This window comes from Phaethon aethereus (genome assembly GCF_964289735.1).
Source record: "Phaethon aethereus genome assembly, chromosome: 6".
NCBI lineage: Eukaryota > Metazoa > Chordata > Aves > Phaethontiformes > Phaethontidae > Phaethon > Phaethon aethereus.
The window spans coordinates 42,979,056-42,993,104 of NC_138580.1; the positions used below are offsets into that span (position 1 = coordinate 42,979,056).

The 14,049-nt window shown below is 53.3% G+C and overlaps 1 protein-coding gene across 1 annotated transcript in view; it reads left to right on the forward strand.

The window, feature by feature from the left end:
- The window catches only part of LOC309406312 (uncharacterized protein), a gene marked incomplete at both ends in the record, with an annotated part of 29,162 nt that overhangs the window by 5,533 nt on the left and 9,580 nt on the right, over positions 1 to 14,049 (forward strand). Inside the window, one exon of the mRNA XM_082001438.1 lies at positions 12,806 to 12,924. Within this exon, the coding sequence (XP_081857564.1) occupies positions 12,806 to 12,924 (119 nt within the window). The remainder of the gene's footprint in view (positions 1 to 12,805; positions 12,925 to 14,049) is intronic.

Consider the following 14,049-nt stretch of genomic DNA (forward strand, 5'->3'; position numbering starts at 1 on the left):
GTGGAGACACCCAGTGCAGGGCAGCAACTGCAGTGGGAGAGTGACTGTGGCTGGACATCGCTGCTTTCTTGCTTCTGCTTTTGGCACCAGGGGCTTTTTGGTGTGTTTCTGCCCTCATATGCGTGTAGCTCCCTTCCTCCTGCTCGCAGGTCACAGCTGAGCTTGCCCTCTGGATTTTCAGCAGTCGTTGATGTGTCTGAGATGGTCACTGCTGGTGAAAATACATATACTGGCGGCTCCAGGGTTATTCTGCAGACCTTGGGTTTGAGGAGCAGGGATCCCTTGTACACACTGCACATCACCTGCTGTGGTCCTGCCTTTATAAGCAAGAAAAATACCACAAAGAGGAGGCCAGGCGAGCTACTCTGGGTGCACAGACCTGCTGGCCGCCCTCTCGCCTCAGCCATGACCTCGGGAGGTTTTGTGCTGATGTGCTTACACTCCTGCTGAGGAGCCTCTCCCAGGCCCAGGAGTTGCAGATGGTTCAGCTCCTACTCCTGAAGCTGTAGCTCACACGTGGGGCTGCAATGGTGGGATCTCTGGCAGAGATGGTTTCTCAGGTGGGAACCAGAACAGCACCCTCCTGCCCCTCCAACTCCCATCCCTGGGGCAGTGTTGGAGCATCACAACAGTGTGTTGCCTCTGCAAAGGACTCGAGGGTGGCTGGCGGACCACCCAGTGTGGCTGTGAGTGCGATGGACCCTTGTTCTTGCTCTGAGGATGTTGGCTGTTTGGCCCCAGACGTTGGCCTCTCTTGTGGTGTCAGCTGTTCCCCAAGCGCCTCTGTCATGTCTTCCGAAGCGTCACTGGCTGCTGAAGGCTTTGCTGAGCCTGTGCCGGTACCGTCTAACTGTGGCTGCATCAGAAAGGCCGTGACCCAGGAGCTCCTCCCTTGGAGCAGGACCCCAAAGGACACGATGGGGCTGCGAAGAGGCACCTTGCTGTGGATGGAGGATGTCTTGTGCTGCCTGCCTTTGCACAAGCAGGGTGACTGTTGGGCTCCTCAAAGGCAAGGTTGGACTGAGAGCGAACCTTGCTCAGTGTCTCTTCCTCCGTTGTCTGCTTTTTGGGGGACAAACTTGGGAAATAGGTTTCACTCCCTGCCTGTCTGAGATGCAGGGTGGGCAGCTGGGCAGGCAGCCTAATGCCGTGATGGTTTGGGGGTGCAACAGGCCCTTCTCTCCAGGGCGGTGCTGACATAGCATTAACCTGCATTGCTTTCCCCACGGACACTCAAAGGAAGGCAGCGGTCGGCCCTCCTTGTGGATACGGCCGGACTCCGCGGCACCCAGCATGTGCCCAGGCCAAGAAGGAAAATTGGGGGTGCACAGCCCAGCTGGAGGGGTAGTCGCCATGGTCCCCTGCCCGCCGGCGGGACGCGGGCTGCAGGCTGCAGTGCGAATAAGGCCTGAAAGGCTGCCGGGGGTTGCTTTCGTAACCTCTTACAAAAGCGGTCGCTTCAACAGCACGGAGCAGCGCTTGAGGGCTGGGGTGACTCCTGCGGCGGCGGGAGGCACGGACTGGTGTGCGTGCGTGGCGTGGAGGGGGGTCAGGACGTACGGACAGGGACAGGTTTAATCTCCAGTGCCATGGGCTTGATGGAATGGGTGGTGGACCCTGGTGAAGGCAGAGCATGTGGAAGGCAGAAGCCATCAGCATCTTTCTATACTTAGAGGCTCCTATAGCGTTTTTTCCCCCCTAGACTGAATAAACTTGACTCCCTTAGCTCTTCCCCATGTCCAGTCCCTTGGGGCTCTCCCCAGGGCCCCCTCCAGCTGGGGATGCTGGTCTGGGAGGAGACCCCTATGCCAAGCTCTCCAGCTGGGACCTCTGCCTCCGAGCAGGAGCAGTTCCCACTGGATGTGCTCAGTATGTGCTTACCAGGATGAGAGCTGCTTTGGAAGAGCAATCATTGTTGAATGAGTTCATGTTCGGTGGCAGCCTTGCCCCTCCTTGGAGACCTGTTCTGCCAGGCCAGTTGCTCCCATTTGGCCACTGTGCCTGTGATTTCCAACTGCCTCCCCTTGCTTTGCCCATGTCTGCCCTGAAGTTGATCTTACTTGACTTCAGATCATCCCACCTATTCGTCAAGGTCAACCTTGGTTTGAGCCCTGCCTAATGAAGACTCATGTCATCTGCATGTCGTGTTCAGGTGTTTTGGAGGGAGATAGTGAAAGCTCTTGTGCCATGCTTTTCCATTCAGTTTTCCTGTCTTCTGCTTTCTGCTTCATGCAGGCTCCTCTCCTTCAGCAGGAGAGCGTGGCATGGTGAGCATGCCTGTCCTTTGCTGCCTCAATCTCTCTATTGGCAGCCCAAGCCCATTGCCTTGTCTCCAGGCAGCTTTAATGGTACCATATCGATAGAGTTCCTCTTTCCAAGCATTTCTGTCGAGTCCAGGCACTTGCCCTTTCTCCTAGGCAAAGGGTTAACAGAATCTGTGTGGAGCCAAAGTACATGGTTATAACCAGTCTGGTGGGGAGGTGGATGTTGGTGGGTGACCCTGGACATATGCTGGCCCGGGCTGTGTCACGGGTTAAAAGTAAAAATCCCATGTGCTGCTAGAGATGGTTCTTGCAAGAAATGCGGCTTGTGCCAAAAAGCCCATCCGAGGCACTGCCTCCTCCTGGCTTTGTGTCTTTGGAGCAGACGTTCAAGTCTGTGGGGGAGGAGATAGACTGTGAAAGGCAAGAGGAATTAGCTGCTGCCCACCGTTGGGTGTCCTCCTGCTAGCTCTCCCTCCCCGCTTCGTCAAGTCTCATGTACAGCCTACCCTGTTGCAGGGCTGCTGGGAGTAGAGACAAACTAAACTGGGTTTGGCTTTTTGTTGCTGGTGGTGGGTTTCTTGGCTGTTTTTAATTTTCAGTTCAAATGTTTGGGGAGAAGTTGATGAGAGATGGACGATGCTTCCTCTGAACCTCTAGTCTTCCCCAACATGTCTGCATCAGCTGGTGTTTCTTCCTGCTGCCCCCCCATAGCAGCTTTTGCTGGTTTGGAAACTATTTCAGGAAGACCCTATAGAGGTGACAGGTCTTCCGATGGTTTCTTCTTGGCAGTGGTGGGACAATCCACACACTTCCCTCCAGACAGAGAGGACTACGCTGTCCTGAAGGATGTGCAACACCTGCTTGAGCTGTCAGGGAAACTTCACTGCCATTTGAGCTGGCCAAGCTTTGTGCTGGTGTCCAGAAGTTTGTGTTGGCCATACCAGGTTTGCATTGTAGGCTGAGCTTGTCCAATTGCAGCTCCTTGGTTGGAGCTGCCGTGTTATCTCGTTTTGATATGCTGCCTGGCCCCGTGAAGCAGGAAAACCAGCACAAAGCTTTCCTTGGACAGCTTCAGACACCTGTGTAGGTCCAGCATGGAGGTTTTGCTGATAACTTCCCAAGAACTCCAGGTTTTCCTGGAGCTCTCCCCTCTGACACCAGTGGATGGGGCTGCAGTAACCAGCAGGCCCGTAAAAATGCATGTGGTGCCTGTGACACTGGCCCAGTTCAACAGAAATCATCTGCCACACAGATGCCACAAACAAGCAGCAGCTGGTGGAGAAGGATCTGTTTTAGAAATGTTCTATAAGACCTCCTCTAAGCAGGGCAGAAACGGTATCAACTTCTCTGGATGGACTGAAAGCTCAGCGAGGATGGTTAGTGTTTTCTGACAAGCCTCTACAGCTTTTCTGATCTCTTTCTGATCTTGTGCTGGTTTTGGAGTTGACTACTCTTCATGGAAAAAAATGACCAATTCCTGATGTTTCCACCAGCTTGCATCTCAGACCGAGCATGGCTCTCGCTTTGAGGGAACGAGCCCAGGTCCCATTTTGCATGTGGGATTTAGAACTGGGTTCGCACAGATTTTTGTGCGTACTATAAATGTTTGCATGGTAGCTTTTGTAAGGTTGCTTTATCTGCTGGACAAAGCAAACGGGATTCGTGTCGGGTTCACGTTAAAAGCTCAGTGACCTAGAGGTGAGTTTTGCAGCACCACGCAACTGAGCTGGTCATCCTTCAGGAAACCACACGCTGGGCTGGCTGTGTTGACCTCTAAATCTGTCTGCGGGGTTGGGTTTATACCCAGTGTCCAAACTCTTCTTTCAGAAAGGAAATTGCAAATGGGCTCAGGGTGATGCCCTGAGGATCATCCTTTTCTGGCTCTACTTTTCTCATTCTCACTCCAGCCATAGGACTGAGCTGCTCAGTGGTGTCTGCGGCTTGCCTGGCTGCTTGCACCAGCAGAAACGTGAGGAAGGGGTTTCCAGCCTTCTCCATCTTCTCTGGTATTTCTGACCTGTGGGTGCTGTGTGCCTGTGGCCTGGGGACAGACCCATTTAATGGTGTTTAGGAAGTTGGGCAGCAGGGTCTGGGGCAGGGTCCTGGGTGGGACAGAGTGGAAGGCAACTCGTAGTGGGTTTGGATGCTGGGTTGTCGGTGCTTGCTTACGTGGTGGATACTAGGGAAAGGGACTTGTCTCGTGTCATCTGGGTGGGATCAGACCCAGGTCATCTGGGGCCAGTGCCAGAGCTCTGGCTGCCCCTGTAGTGGGATGGTGCTGAGCAGGGCGTGTTGGCTGGGGTAACCCTTCCACCCCTTGGTGATGGTTGCCCATCTCCATCAACAAACTCAAAGCAGAAAAGGAGTCGATGGCCAAACTGTGCAGGAAATCTGCTCCCAAAGCTCGGGCTTTCTTGTGCCTGCCTGGTGTGCAGCTTGCACGTCCCCTCCTGGATATCCCAGTGTCGCTCCCCTGTAATGCTGTTTTTAGCTCACCATCACCTTCCTTGGGGTGGGAGGAATATCTGGTTGGTGGGCACAGCAAGGGCAATGGCCGAGGCCACTAGACCTGTGGGTCAGCAGCAGATGCGCAGGAGCTTCTGCATCCTCCCACCTGGGGACGATCATGGCTATCATGATTTATGCTTGGGGTCTTCAGCTGGATAAGCAGGCAGCAGGATTGCAGCTGGAAGATCATGAGGGTTTTATTTTTGAACATTGAAAGAAAGTGCTTTTGGGATTTGAACTTGGTTCTGGAGCACAAGGCTGTTTGGAAACCAGGAGATGCTGTTGCAGGGTAGTGACTCACTGTATCATCTTTTCAGTCTGCTTTGCTTTTAAACATTCCATCTCTTCTGTCCAGGCTTTAAGGAGAAACCAGAAAAACTTGTAGTTTGCTGGAAACGGCAAGCTTCAGGCATTGAGAGGAAAGCTCTGGAAGCTTCATGCCTCCATAAGCTCGTTTGGGGCATACACACATCTGCTGTAACTTGTCCATCCCCTGGTGCGAGCGCTGCAGTGGCTGCACAGCTCTCTTCTGCCTGTTATCACAGTCCTCCCTGTGCAAAGTTTAAAAAAAAAAAAAAAGGGAAACTTGGCATGTGAGTTTGGAGTCAGGTATTCAGGGAAACCATCTGCACCGGCCATGCTTGTCAGCTCCTGAGCTACTCCTTCCCCTGGGGTCGGGTGGGACTGGACTTGGAGATTGGTCGCTGAAATCTCAGCGTACTTTAGCCAACCTCTTCTACAGTATGAAAGACAGCAGGATTGGTCTCCCCGCTCTCCTAGGAGTAGTGTGGTGGCTGCACAAACCACCGCTGGTGAAGCAGAAGGCAGCGCTGTTGGGTTGGTGGGTGGAAGGTGTGTGTCTCAAGCCATGGTGGCCCTCAAGTGATGCGTGCTGAGTGCCAGCAGGATGGTGGTGGCTATGTCCCCCAGGTCTGACTCCTCCCCATAGTCAGGAGGAGGAATAGACCCAGAAGTCCCAATTTCCCTCTTCCTTTGCTTTGCAGTACGCGCTTGTCGCCAGCTCGTGGCTGATGCACACCTAAGGGGACAGCTTGCCCCGTGCAGCTGGCCATACCTCAGATGGGGACCTGCAGTAGTTTAGCAGTCCCATGTTCGCTCCTCTGAATGCGATGAAGCACCTCCATGCTCCCAGGGTCACAGACCGCTTTGAGCATCAGGGCAGTCTGTCTTGCCCAAGGTTATATGGGTAAAACATGGCAAGGTGGAGGTTCAGGGCTTGGTCTCTTCCAAGCTTTGCTCGTCAGATTCGGCCTTTGAGTGCTGGTGGATAGCAGTGACAACTCTGGTGCTATCAAAACCTGCCTTAAAGTCACTTAAAGGTTTTGTGACTTGCACAAAAAATGGCTGAACCTCGCTGCCAGACCTGTGCTGCAAACCAATTTGCAGCAGTTGCTAATTGAACCTGTGTCTGATGGTCTCCCAGATAAATCCGGAGTGACTTTTCTGATCCCTGTTTCTTTGAGAGTACGTGCCCAGGGAGAAAAGCTGGTCCCTACGTGCGCAGCGCTGCTTGCTGCTGCGACGCTCTGGGCTCTGTGTGGTGTGACGGGAGCTCCGCTCGCCGCAAACAGCGAGATCTCCTGAAAGCCTGGGTGGATTTGTTTAGTGCCGAGTGGCTTGGAAAACCTCCAGCTAGCTGGGGTTCGTTTCCTAGGGCTCACGTAATAGAAGAAGCAGATGCTGGGGGTTGCAGACGCGGCTCTGCCAAGGGTGAGAGCAGCAAGAAAATGGGGCTTAAAACACTCCGTGACGGGGAGAGGGTGTGCTTAGGGTACGGGCTGCCATACCTGCTTCCTAGATTAAGGTCACCCAGGTGGTGCGGTCTGCAGTAGCGAGAACCAGTGGAAAACTCTCTCCTGGTACGAGACCGCGCTCTGGAGGTTGGCAAAGCTCGAGGTGACTAACAGCTCGCAACAAACGGCAAATAGTGGGGTATCTCCCTGTAACCCCCCGGCCCACACCCAGCCCAGTGTCAGCCTGGGGCGGGAGATGCCATTTTCCACACGTGTGTTTTTGAGAACGTGTGGTCCACACGTGTGTCCTTTGTTCTGTTTCATCTCCTGCCAAACCTCCACCAAAGCCCCAGCCTGGGCTGCTGCCCAAGCGTGAGGGCGGGCAGGGTAGTGTCCTGCAGGGGCTGTGACCCCACCGACACATGGCAAGCCTGTGTCCCTTGCACCTTGCGAGCACAGCTGGAGGCCGAGAGGTGTCCCTACAAGGGTACCGGGCGTTTTGGCTTGGTGCAGAGAAGTGGTTAAGGCTGCAGGTAGGAGCTGCCCAGGTGGGACCAGCTTCAGGGGCTGTTCTTCATGCTGGTGCACCAGAGGTTGCAGGTCACAGGCTGTGAAGAGTAGTCAGTGTTGCGGCTGATGTTTATATATGTGGATGTATTTTTGGACTGCGCGCACGTCATGATTTAGGATGAACCTGGGGAAGGTCTTGCATGATGCAGCCTTTCCCCTGGGCACCTAGGGCTCTCCAGACAGCCATGACGGTATCTTCTGCTTGGTCTGTGCTGAACGGGAGCTCATCTGTGCCAGGTCCAAGTGGCCCTGGCTGTCACTGTGGCTGAACAGTGGCAGCCTCTTAGCTCCACAGCAAGGCCCAAACCTGCCATTTGCAGGCAAGCACTTGAGCACCAGCAGGTGCCACTGCCGAGATGGGTCCCACGAGGATGTGCTGGGTGGCATGGTCCTGCCACCACAGGAGCTGCAGTCCTGGTGCGTCTCCATTCACCTGCCCATGGAGTAGTGCAGGATGAATCTTCCCAGGTCTGTGCTTCCCACCAGCAGTCTTAGACATTGGTCATCCCTGCACTGCTGCGGTTAGGAAGGTTTGATCCAAGATTGCCATCTCTACCAGGGACTGCTCATGGTCCTGGGAATCGTGCTGTGACTGACCCTGCTCGAGCCAGGCGTTGGCCTGGGAGATCTCACCAGGTCCCTTCCCACCTCTGCTGCTGTGCAACTCCGCAATGCTCCTCTGCGGGGCAGCTGGCAGCCGGTTTCACTGGGTAATCTCACTGCAGTCAGCATTAAATTAGGGTTTTTTTATTCATCTCCTTGTTTGCTGCTACCATGGGCCGGAGCTGCAGGGTTTGGACCCGAAGTGCCTGATGCCGTGAAAGGAATCAAGCTTCAATCCCTCCCTGGGCAAGATCCTGCAGGACTGTGTGGGAGCATTTGCAGCAGCGGCAGGTCGGAGAGGCTGGCGTGGGCTTCGGGGCTGCCAGCGCTCCCCTGGGCATTTCTGTGCTCCTCAAAAAAACGCTGGGTGACTTTTTCCAATGGGTTCATGATCTGTGGTTTTGGCATTTGCCTGTTTTGCTTGGACGGCACGAGCCTGCTGTGCTTGGCACGATGCCTTTGTTAAACAGCTGAGGCAAAGGTTGGTGCTAATTTGATGGGGTTTGGGATCAGGTCCAAAAGGAAAATGGTTGTGCATGGTTTGGTGTTGCTGGAGGAGCTGGGAGCTCCTGGTTTCTTGATGCCAGGCATCTCTGGAGTCTGTTCAAAGAGAAGTGCTTGCCACGGGTGAACTCTGTAACGCAGTCCATGAGAGCAGAACTGACTCCAGACAATAACTTTTTTTCAGTGACAAAACTATGCCAGAGGCAAGGGATGTGTTAGCCTCCATGGCCTCATTGCTGTGTTTTTCTTCATGAACATGATGAGCGAGAAGTGAGGAAATCAAATTGCTTTGCTCCTTTTTCTTTTTCTCATGCTTGAGGCCTTTCCTCACCATTGCAGGGCTTAGAAACCTCCTTGCAGAGGCAAGAAAGCCAACCCAAAAGTATGCTCTCCGGGATGCATAGGACACATCCTGATTCATTAATGCTGAAAATGTTACTGATCCTGGCTGACATCCCTCCTGGCTTCCTTCTGAATGAAAGCCTTCCAGTCTTTGGGGATCACACCAGTAGCAGAAAGCCTCCTCCAGTGCTCTGGCTGGTGTAGGGGTTCAGGACAGAGCTGGATTTTCCCCTCCTGTCTTAAACATTACACACTGATAGCCTCTATCCCAGCACTTCGAAAACATAAATGATCACCAAATTGCTTCGGCAAATGCCTAGAATTTCTCTAGTAACTGCAGATCACTTTTGTCATGGTCCTTTTAGTCTTGCATTAATTCCTATTAATTCTCAAAGATGCACAGCAGGAGACTGAAAAGACTGGGCACAAACAGCAAGTGTGCATCATCCTTGCATCTATGGTTATTTCTTTCACTGTGGATATGTTATAGCTTGTACGCATGTTGGACCTGTTTCTTTTAATCCCATTAACCTCACGGTCTCAGCTGCTTCACATGGACATGGTGTAATGGTCCATTACAACAAGTACCTTAACCAGGGAGTGAATTAGCCAGCTTTTAATGTGGCTTGCCACCTGCTTTTTCCTGCCTTGCAGCAGACGGGGATCTCCTCTTCTTCCTGCCATGGGTTATTTTCAGTGCATCTTAACCATCAGCCACTTGGAGATGTCGCTTCAACAGGCTGAGGGACCCGGGGCTCTCGGTGGCGTTCTGGGGGGTGGCATCTCCCCATCACATAGCCTGCTCTGCTGGGCTGGAGAACCCTGGCTGTCGGTCCTCCCCGCTCTTGGGAGTGCCGGCTCCAGCTTGACCTTGCGGCCAGCTCCGCTCCCGAGCTGCAGCATGCCCCGGAGATGCTCTCCGCATCGCCTTCGCCCAGGGAGCCAGCGGGGAGGGGAAGTAGGCTCCAAGCCACCACCACGTGTCATTGGGAGACGGAGCCAGCGTTGCCTCTCATGGGGTGATCATCCCGCACGCTGTTTCTGGTGAGCGTGGATTTATGTGCTGGTGAAATCCCCCAGAGACTAATAACTTGTCTCAAGCAAATGGGGAACGTTTCAGGAGTGATCCCTCCCATGAGGTTACCCATGTTGCAGATGGGGTAGGGGTTGTTTTTTTCTGCACTCTGATTAAATTGATTTTTTTTTTCCTTTTTTTTCCTTTCCAAGTCAAAAAGTGACTGGGAATAGCCTCTCTACCCCTGGTGGTTACATGGGCCTGGAGTCCTCTATCTTGATGTGCTCAGGCTTCTCTTGGGATTGCTCCCAACCCCTGTGGCTCTTGGTAATTGAGTGAGGATGAGTTCAGAGACCTGTTTGAGGGGGGAGAGCCACAGGGACACTCTGCTCCCCACTTTTTGGTTGACGAGGACACCCAGTCATGACATGTTTGAATATGAAGAGAGTCACCACCTGAAAATGGGTACAAGTCACCTCTGGATCATCTAGGCTGCTGCGGAATGGCTGTGGCTTCTGAGAGCAGCCTCAGCCCTGCTCATCTGCTGGATGCTCACTCCACTACTGTCCATCCCCAGCAGCGTGGCTGTCTCTTGAAGCAGAGAAGCCTTCTGCAAGAGCAAGACTGGGCCACAGGTGTTGAAGTGATGCTGAAAGTAAGCAATGTCACACATTCCTGTATTTGGTGGGAGAGTTCCATGTGTTTTGCCTCACACACTGGCCTCAGCATCTCCTTGGCCTCTGGCTGTGGGTGGTAAGGACTGGATGTGAACACCAGCTTCTCTACACCACCAATATTTAGAAGCGCCAGTTACAATCCATGCCCTGCAGTTAGGACCTTGCAACCCCAGTGTGGTGATGCTTGGTGGCAAAGCAGTTAGCAGACACAATCTCTTTGGGTTTCCCACTCTCTCTGTGCTCCAGACCTTCTCCCTAAGCCAGGTCATCATAGTGTGTCCCATGGGAGATAGATTCTGCTGGATTTTCTAGCTCAGCTGTGCAGAAATGGACCACTTTGAGAGTAAGGGAAGTGAGCATCTCTGGGAGATTAAGACCCTTGCTAAGATCGGTGGGAGAGTTGGAAGAAACAATTTTGCTGGAAAGCACAACATGAGCAAGTAGGTGTTTCATGTTGGATTCCGTAAGCCCACAGCAGCTCACCCCAGGTCATTGCAACTCTCCCTGCAGATGCTGCAGGTGGACACTGGGAGAGAGCTGGAGACTGTGCTGTTGGGATATGGATCCCCTCAAAACGCTCTCTTGCCCTTTTGGAGCTTTGTTTTGGAAGGACTTCATTTCTTTTTGAATTTCCCTGCCAGCTTGCCTCATTTCAATGCTTTAGAGAGGAGTCAGCCCTTCAAAAGAATTCAGATTTAAAAAAAGAATCAATGCTTCATTTTGAAACTATTCTACTCAGTCATGTGCAAATTGAAGCCATACCCATGGTCCAGATGGATGTTGGATGTTTTTCCTTGGGGGTCGTTTGACAATTGTGTGAGGAGGCTTTTTTCTTGGTGACTGCCTCAAACCTGCCTTTGGAAACTCCTGGGAACATGCCTTTCCTTGACTGATGAGCGAACTGAGCACGGTGACTACTTCCCTGGTGTTGGACCTCATCTTTCCCAACCTTTCCCAGAGGTCTCATCATCCCCTGGCCCGTCTGATCCACCGCTCACTGATTTGGGAAGTGTCTATGCAGGGGGACATCCCCTGTAGAAATGGAAACGTGAGCTTACGTGAGGGGCAACACAGATTTTGGCTAAACTGACCCACAGGGGAGCTGCCGGGGAGGGGAAGGCACATCCTGTGGGAGCTGCCTGCAAGTTGGGCTTTCCTCCAGCAAGTGAGGGCACAGGATGGAAAGGGTAGAAGATGCAACAGCTGCCTGAGCACCTCCAAGGAGCACTCGAGGTTTGGGGGAGGCTGAAGTAGCCTAGTTCCATCGGCAATAGAGATCGAGGCCAGTTCTGCCTAATGGGCTCAGAGCATCCTCTCCACTTTCATTTAAACCTGTGTTACCACACCAGTGCAGCTCCTCTGTCACCTTATGCAAGACCTTCAGGTTGGATGGGGCTCTGAGCAAGCTGCTGTTGTTGAAGGTGTCCCTTCTCATAGCAAGGGGTTGGACTAGATGGCCTTGAAAGGTCCCTTCCAACCAAAACTATTCTGTGATTCAGCTAATTATCTTTAACCATGGTTGCGGAAAGCCTGCATAGGTGGGTGCTTGTTGTCATTCAGGCTCCAAATGTAAATAGATCTGAGCAATGCTTTGACCTTAAACTGTTTTTTTTTTTCACACAAAAATGCAGCTCTGTCAGGGAAAACGCTTTTGCCTATGGGTGGTTTGATGAAAAGCAAAATGTCCCATATCAGCAGTTTCAGGTGAAACTTTGTTTAGGTTTGGAATTATTTTGGCTTTGAAAATAGTCCTTTTTTGAAAATAGCTGAGTTTAGACTGAGGTTTTTCAAGGATAATTCCTCAGCAGATGAAGTACCACGCTGAGCATGTCCTCAGGAGCCGTTGTCCTCATTCCTGTTCCCTGAACAACCGGTTCTCTGCCTCCTGTGATGCTCGAGGTCCTGCGACCAGGGCAGGAGGTTTCATGTTGGCTGCACCCATGGGTGTTGCCTTGAAGGCAACTAGTGAGGAAGCATAAGGCAGCATGTGAATCAGCCTGGGGAGGTCATGGCAGCGAGTCCTGGGCACAGAGAGCTGCTCAGGTGTCTCATTGGGAGTGCTGTGGCCACCAACCCTCTGATCTGCTTTGGAGCAGCCAAAGGTGGAAGGGAACAAAAATATGGGTGCTTTGATGGCATCTCAGATGGTTTCGGAAGGTTTGCCACTGTCTTTTGTCAGCCCTGAAGGGCAGGAAATCAGTCATTGGGGTGGCTTGAAGCCAACTCCAGCTCTAGCAGGCTCTAACCCCAAGACCTCTTGCTGTGTTGGGTGGTGTTTCCTAGCCTGGGCAGCTCAGAAATGCTCCCCTCCCCTCTATCCTTTGTGTCTCTGCTTCAGACCTTGGCAGAAGTGAGGTTTCCCAGAAGTGGGACCAAGGAGGGAAGTAATCTCTTGGAGGAAGCATTGGGCCAGTTGGGGTTGGCTCCATAAAGAGTCTCTGCTCCAGCTACCATTGGTCTCATCTTCCTCTGGTGCAGCTGTGCATGAGCAGTACTGGGATGGTGAGGAGGAGGAAGAGGCTCCTGACTTGCTCCTTCCACGCTGATTTCTTGCCCTCTTGCTCACAGCCACAGCTACGGACGTTGGTGACTGCATGCTGGATCAGCCCACAGCCCCAGGAGGGGACAGACGAACGGACCCGCAGGTCAACAGAGAGCTGTTTCCTGAGGGGGAACTGCTGCTCCAGGTATCGTGCCGCAGCTCGGTCGTTTGGGGTCTTCCCTTGGCTCCTGCTATCTGCTGGGCATGATGGCTGGTCCCTGTCTGCTGGACCGTAACAGCAGCTATGGACCATGGGGTCCCACCTGCGGACCAAGAGGAGACCCTGCCTTGCCAGGAGCTGCTTTGCTGTGATCGCTGCAGGCGCTGACCACCTCGGGGCAGGGACCAGTGACGCTGCCTGGCTGTGCCGGGGCCCCCTCCCCACCGTTCCCTCCCACACCCCACTGCGGTTTGCTGCCCCTCCGGTTACGCCGCAGCGGGGCTGTACCGTAAACCACCCGTGAGCAGAGCGGGGCTCGGGGCGGTGGGCTGTGCCCCTCTCGCAGAGGCGTCGGGCGCTGTCTGTGCCGGGGGCTGCAGACGTTAGCTGTCACTGTGCCCAGTGCTGGCATTTTGCCTCGGGACCTGCTACAGCCCATGGACCCAACGCACGTGAGCTCGTCCACCCCAACCAAGAGGTGCAGGGGTATCGTACCGCGGCATAGGGGTTGATCCCTGATTAGTCGCCGAGGTGGTGGGCTCCTTGTGCTCTGGTAGATGCCAAGAGGAGAATGGTGGTAGCTGCAGGATAAAACATCCCCCAGGAGCCGTTTGCCCTACCTCAGGCACTGCGTGAGCTCCCCAGGATGAGTTCACAGCCTGCCTGGGGTGGAAAAAGCCCAGGCCCAGTTTGTAGCTTGCGGGAGGAAAGAAGGGAAGATGGATCTTGGAAGACGGTGGTGGACAAAATCAGTGGGCCGTGGGAGCTTTGCTTTCTACAGAGGCTGGTGTGTGTCTAATGAAATAGCTCTCAGTGAATTTCAGAGAGCGAGGAGCTGGTGAATCAGCTGGCCAGAATGCTGTTTGTCTGGGCTGCAATTTATAAATGTAACCTGGAAGCAAATGAGGTAGAAAGGTGATGTGCAAAGGCTGGTTGCTGAAGAAACATCTGAGCATGTCAAGTTAAAATGTGCTGCTCCTTGGGGCTGTCAGGGCAAGTCTATGCAAGACCTTTAATCTTTCCATGGCTGTGTTTCTGACATCACGTGTGTGTCTGCTTTCTGGGCCTTCAGTGCTCTCCTCCCTTCTTCCACCTCTCCAAACACTAGCA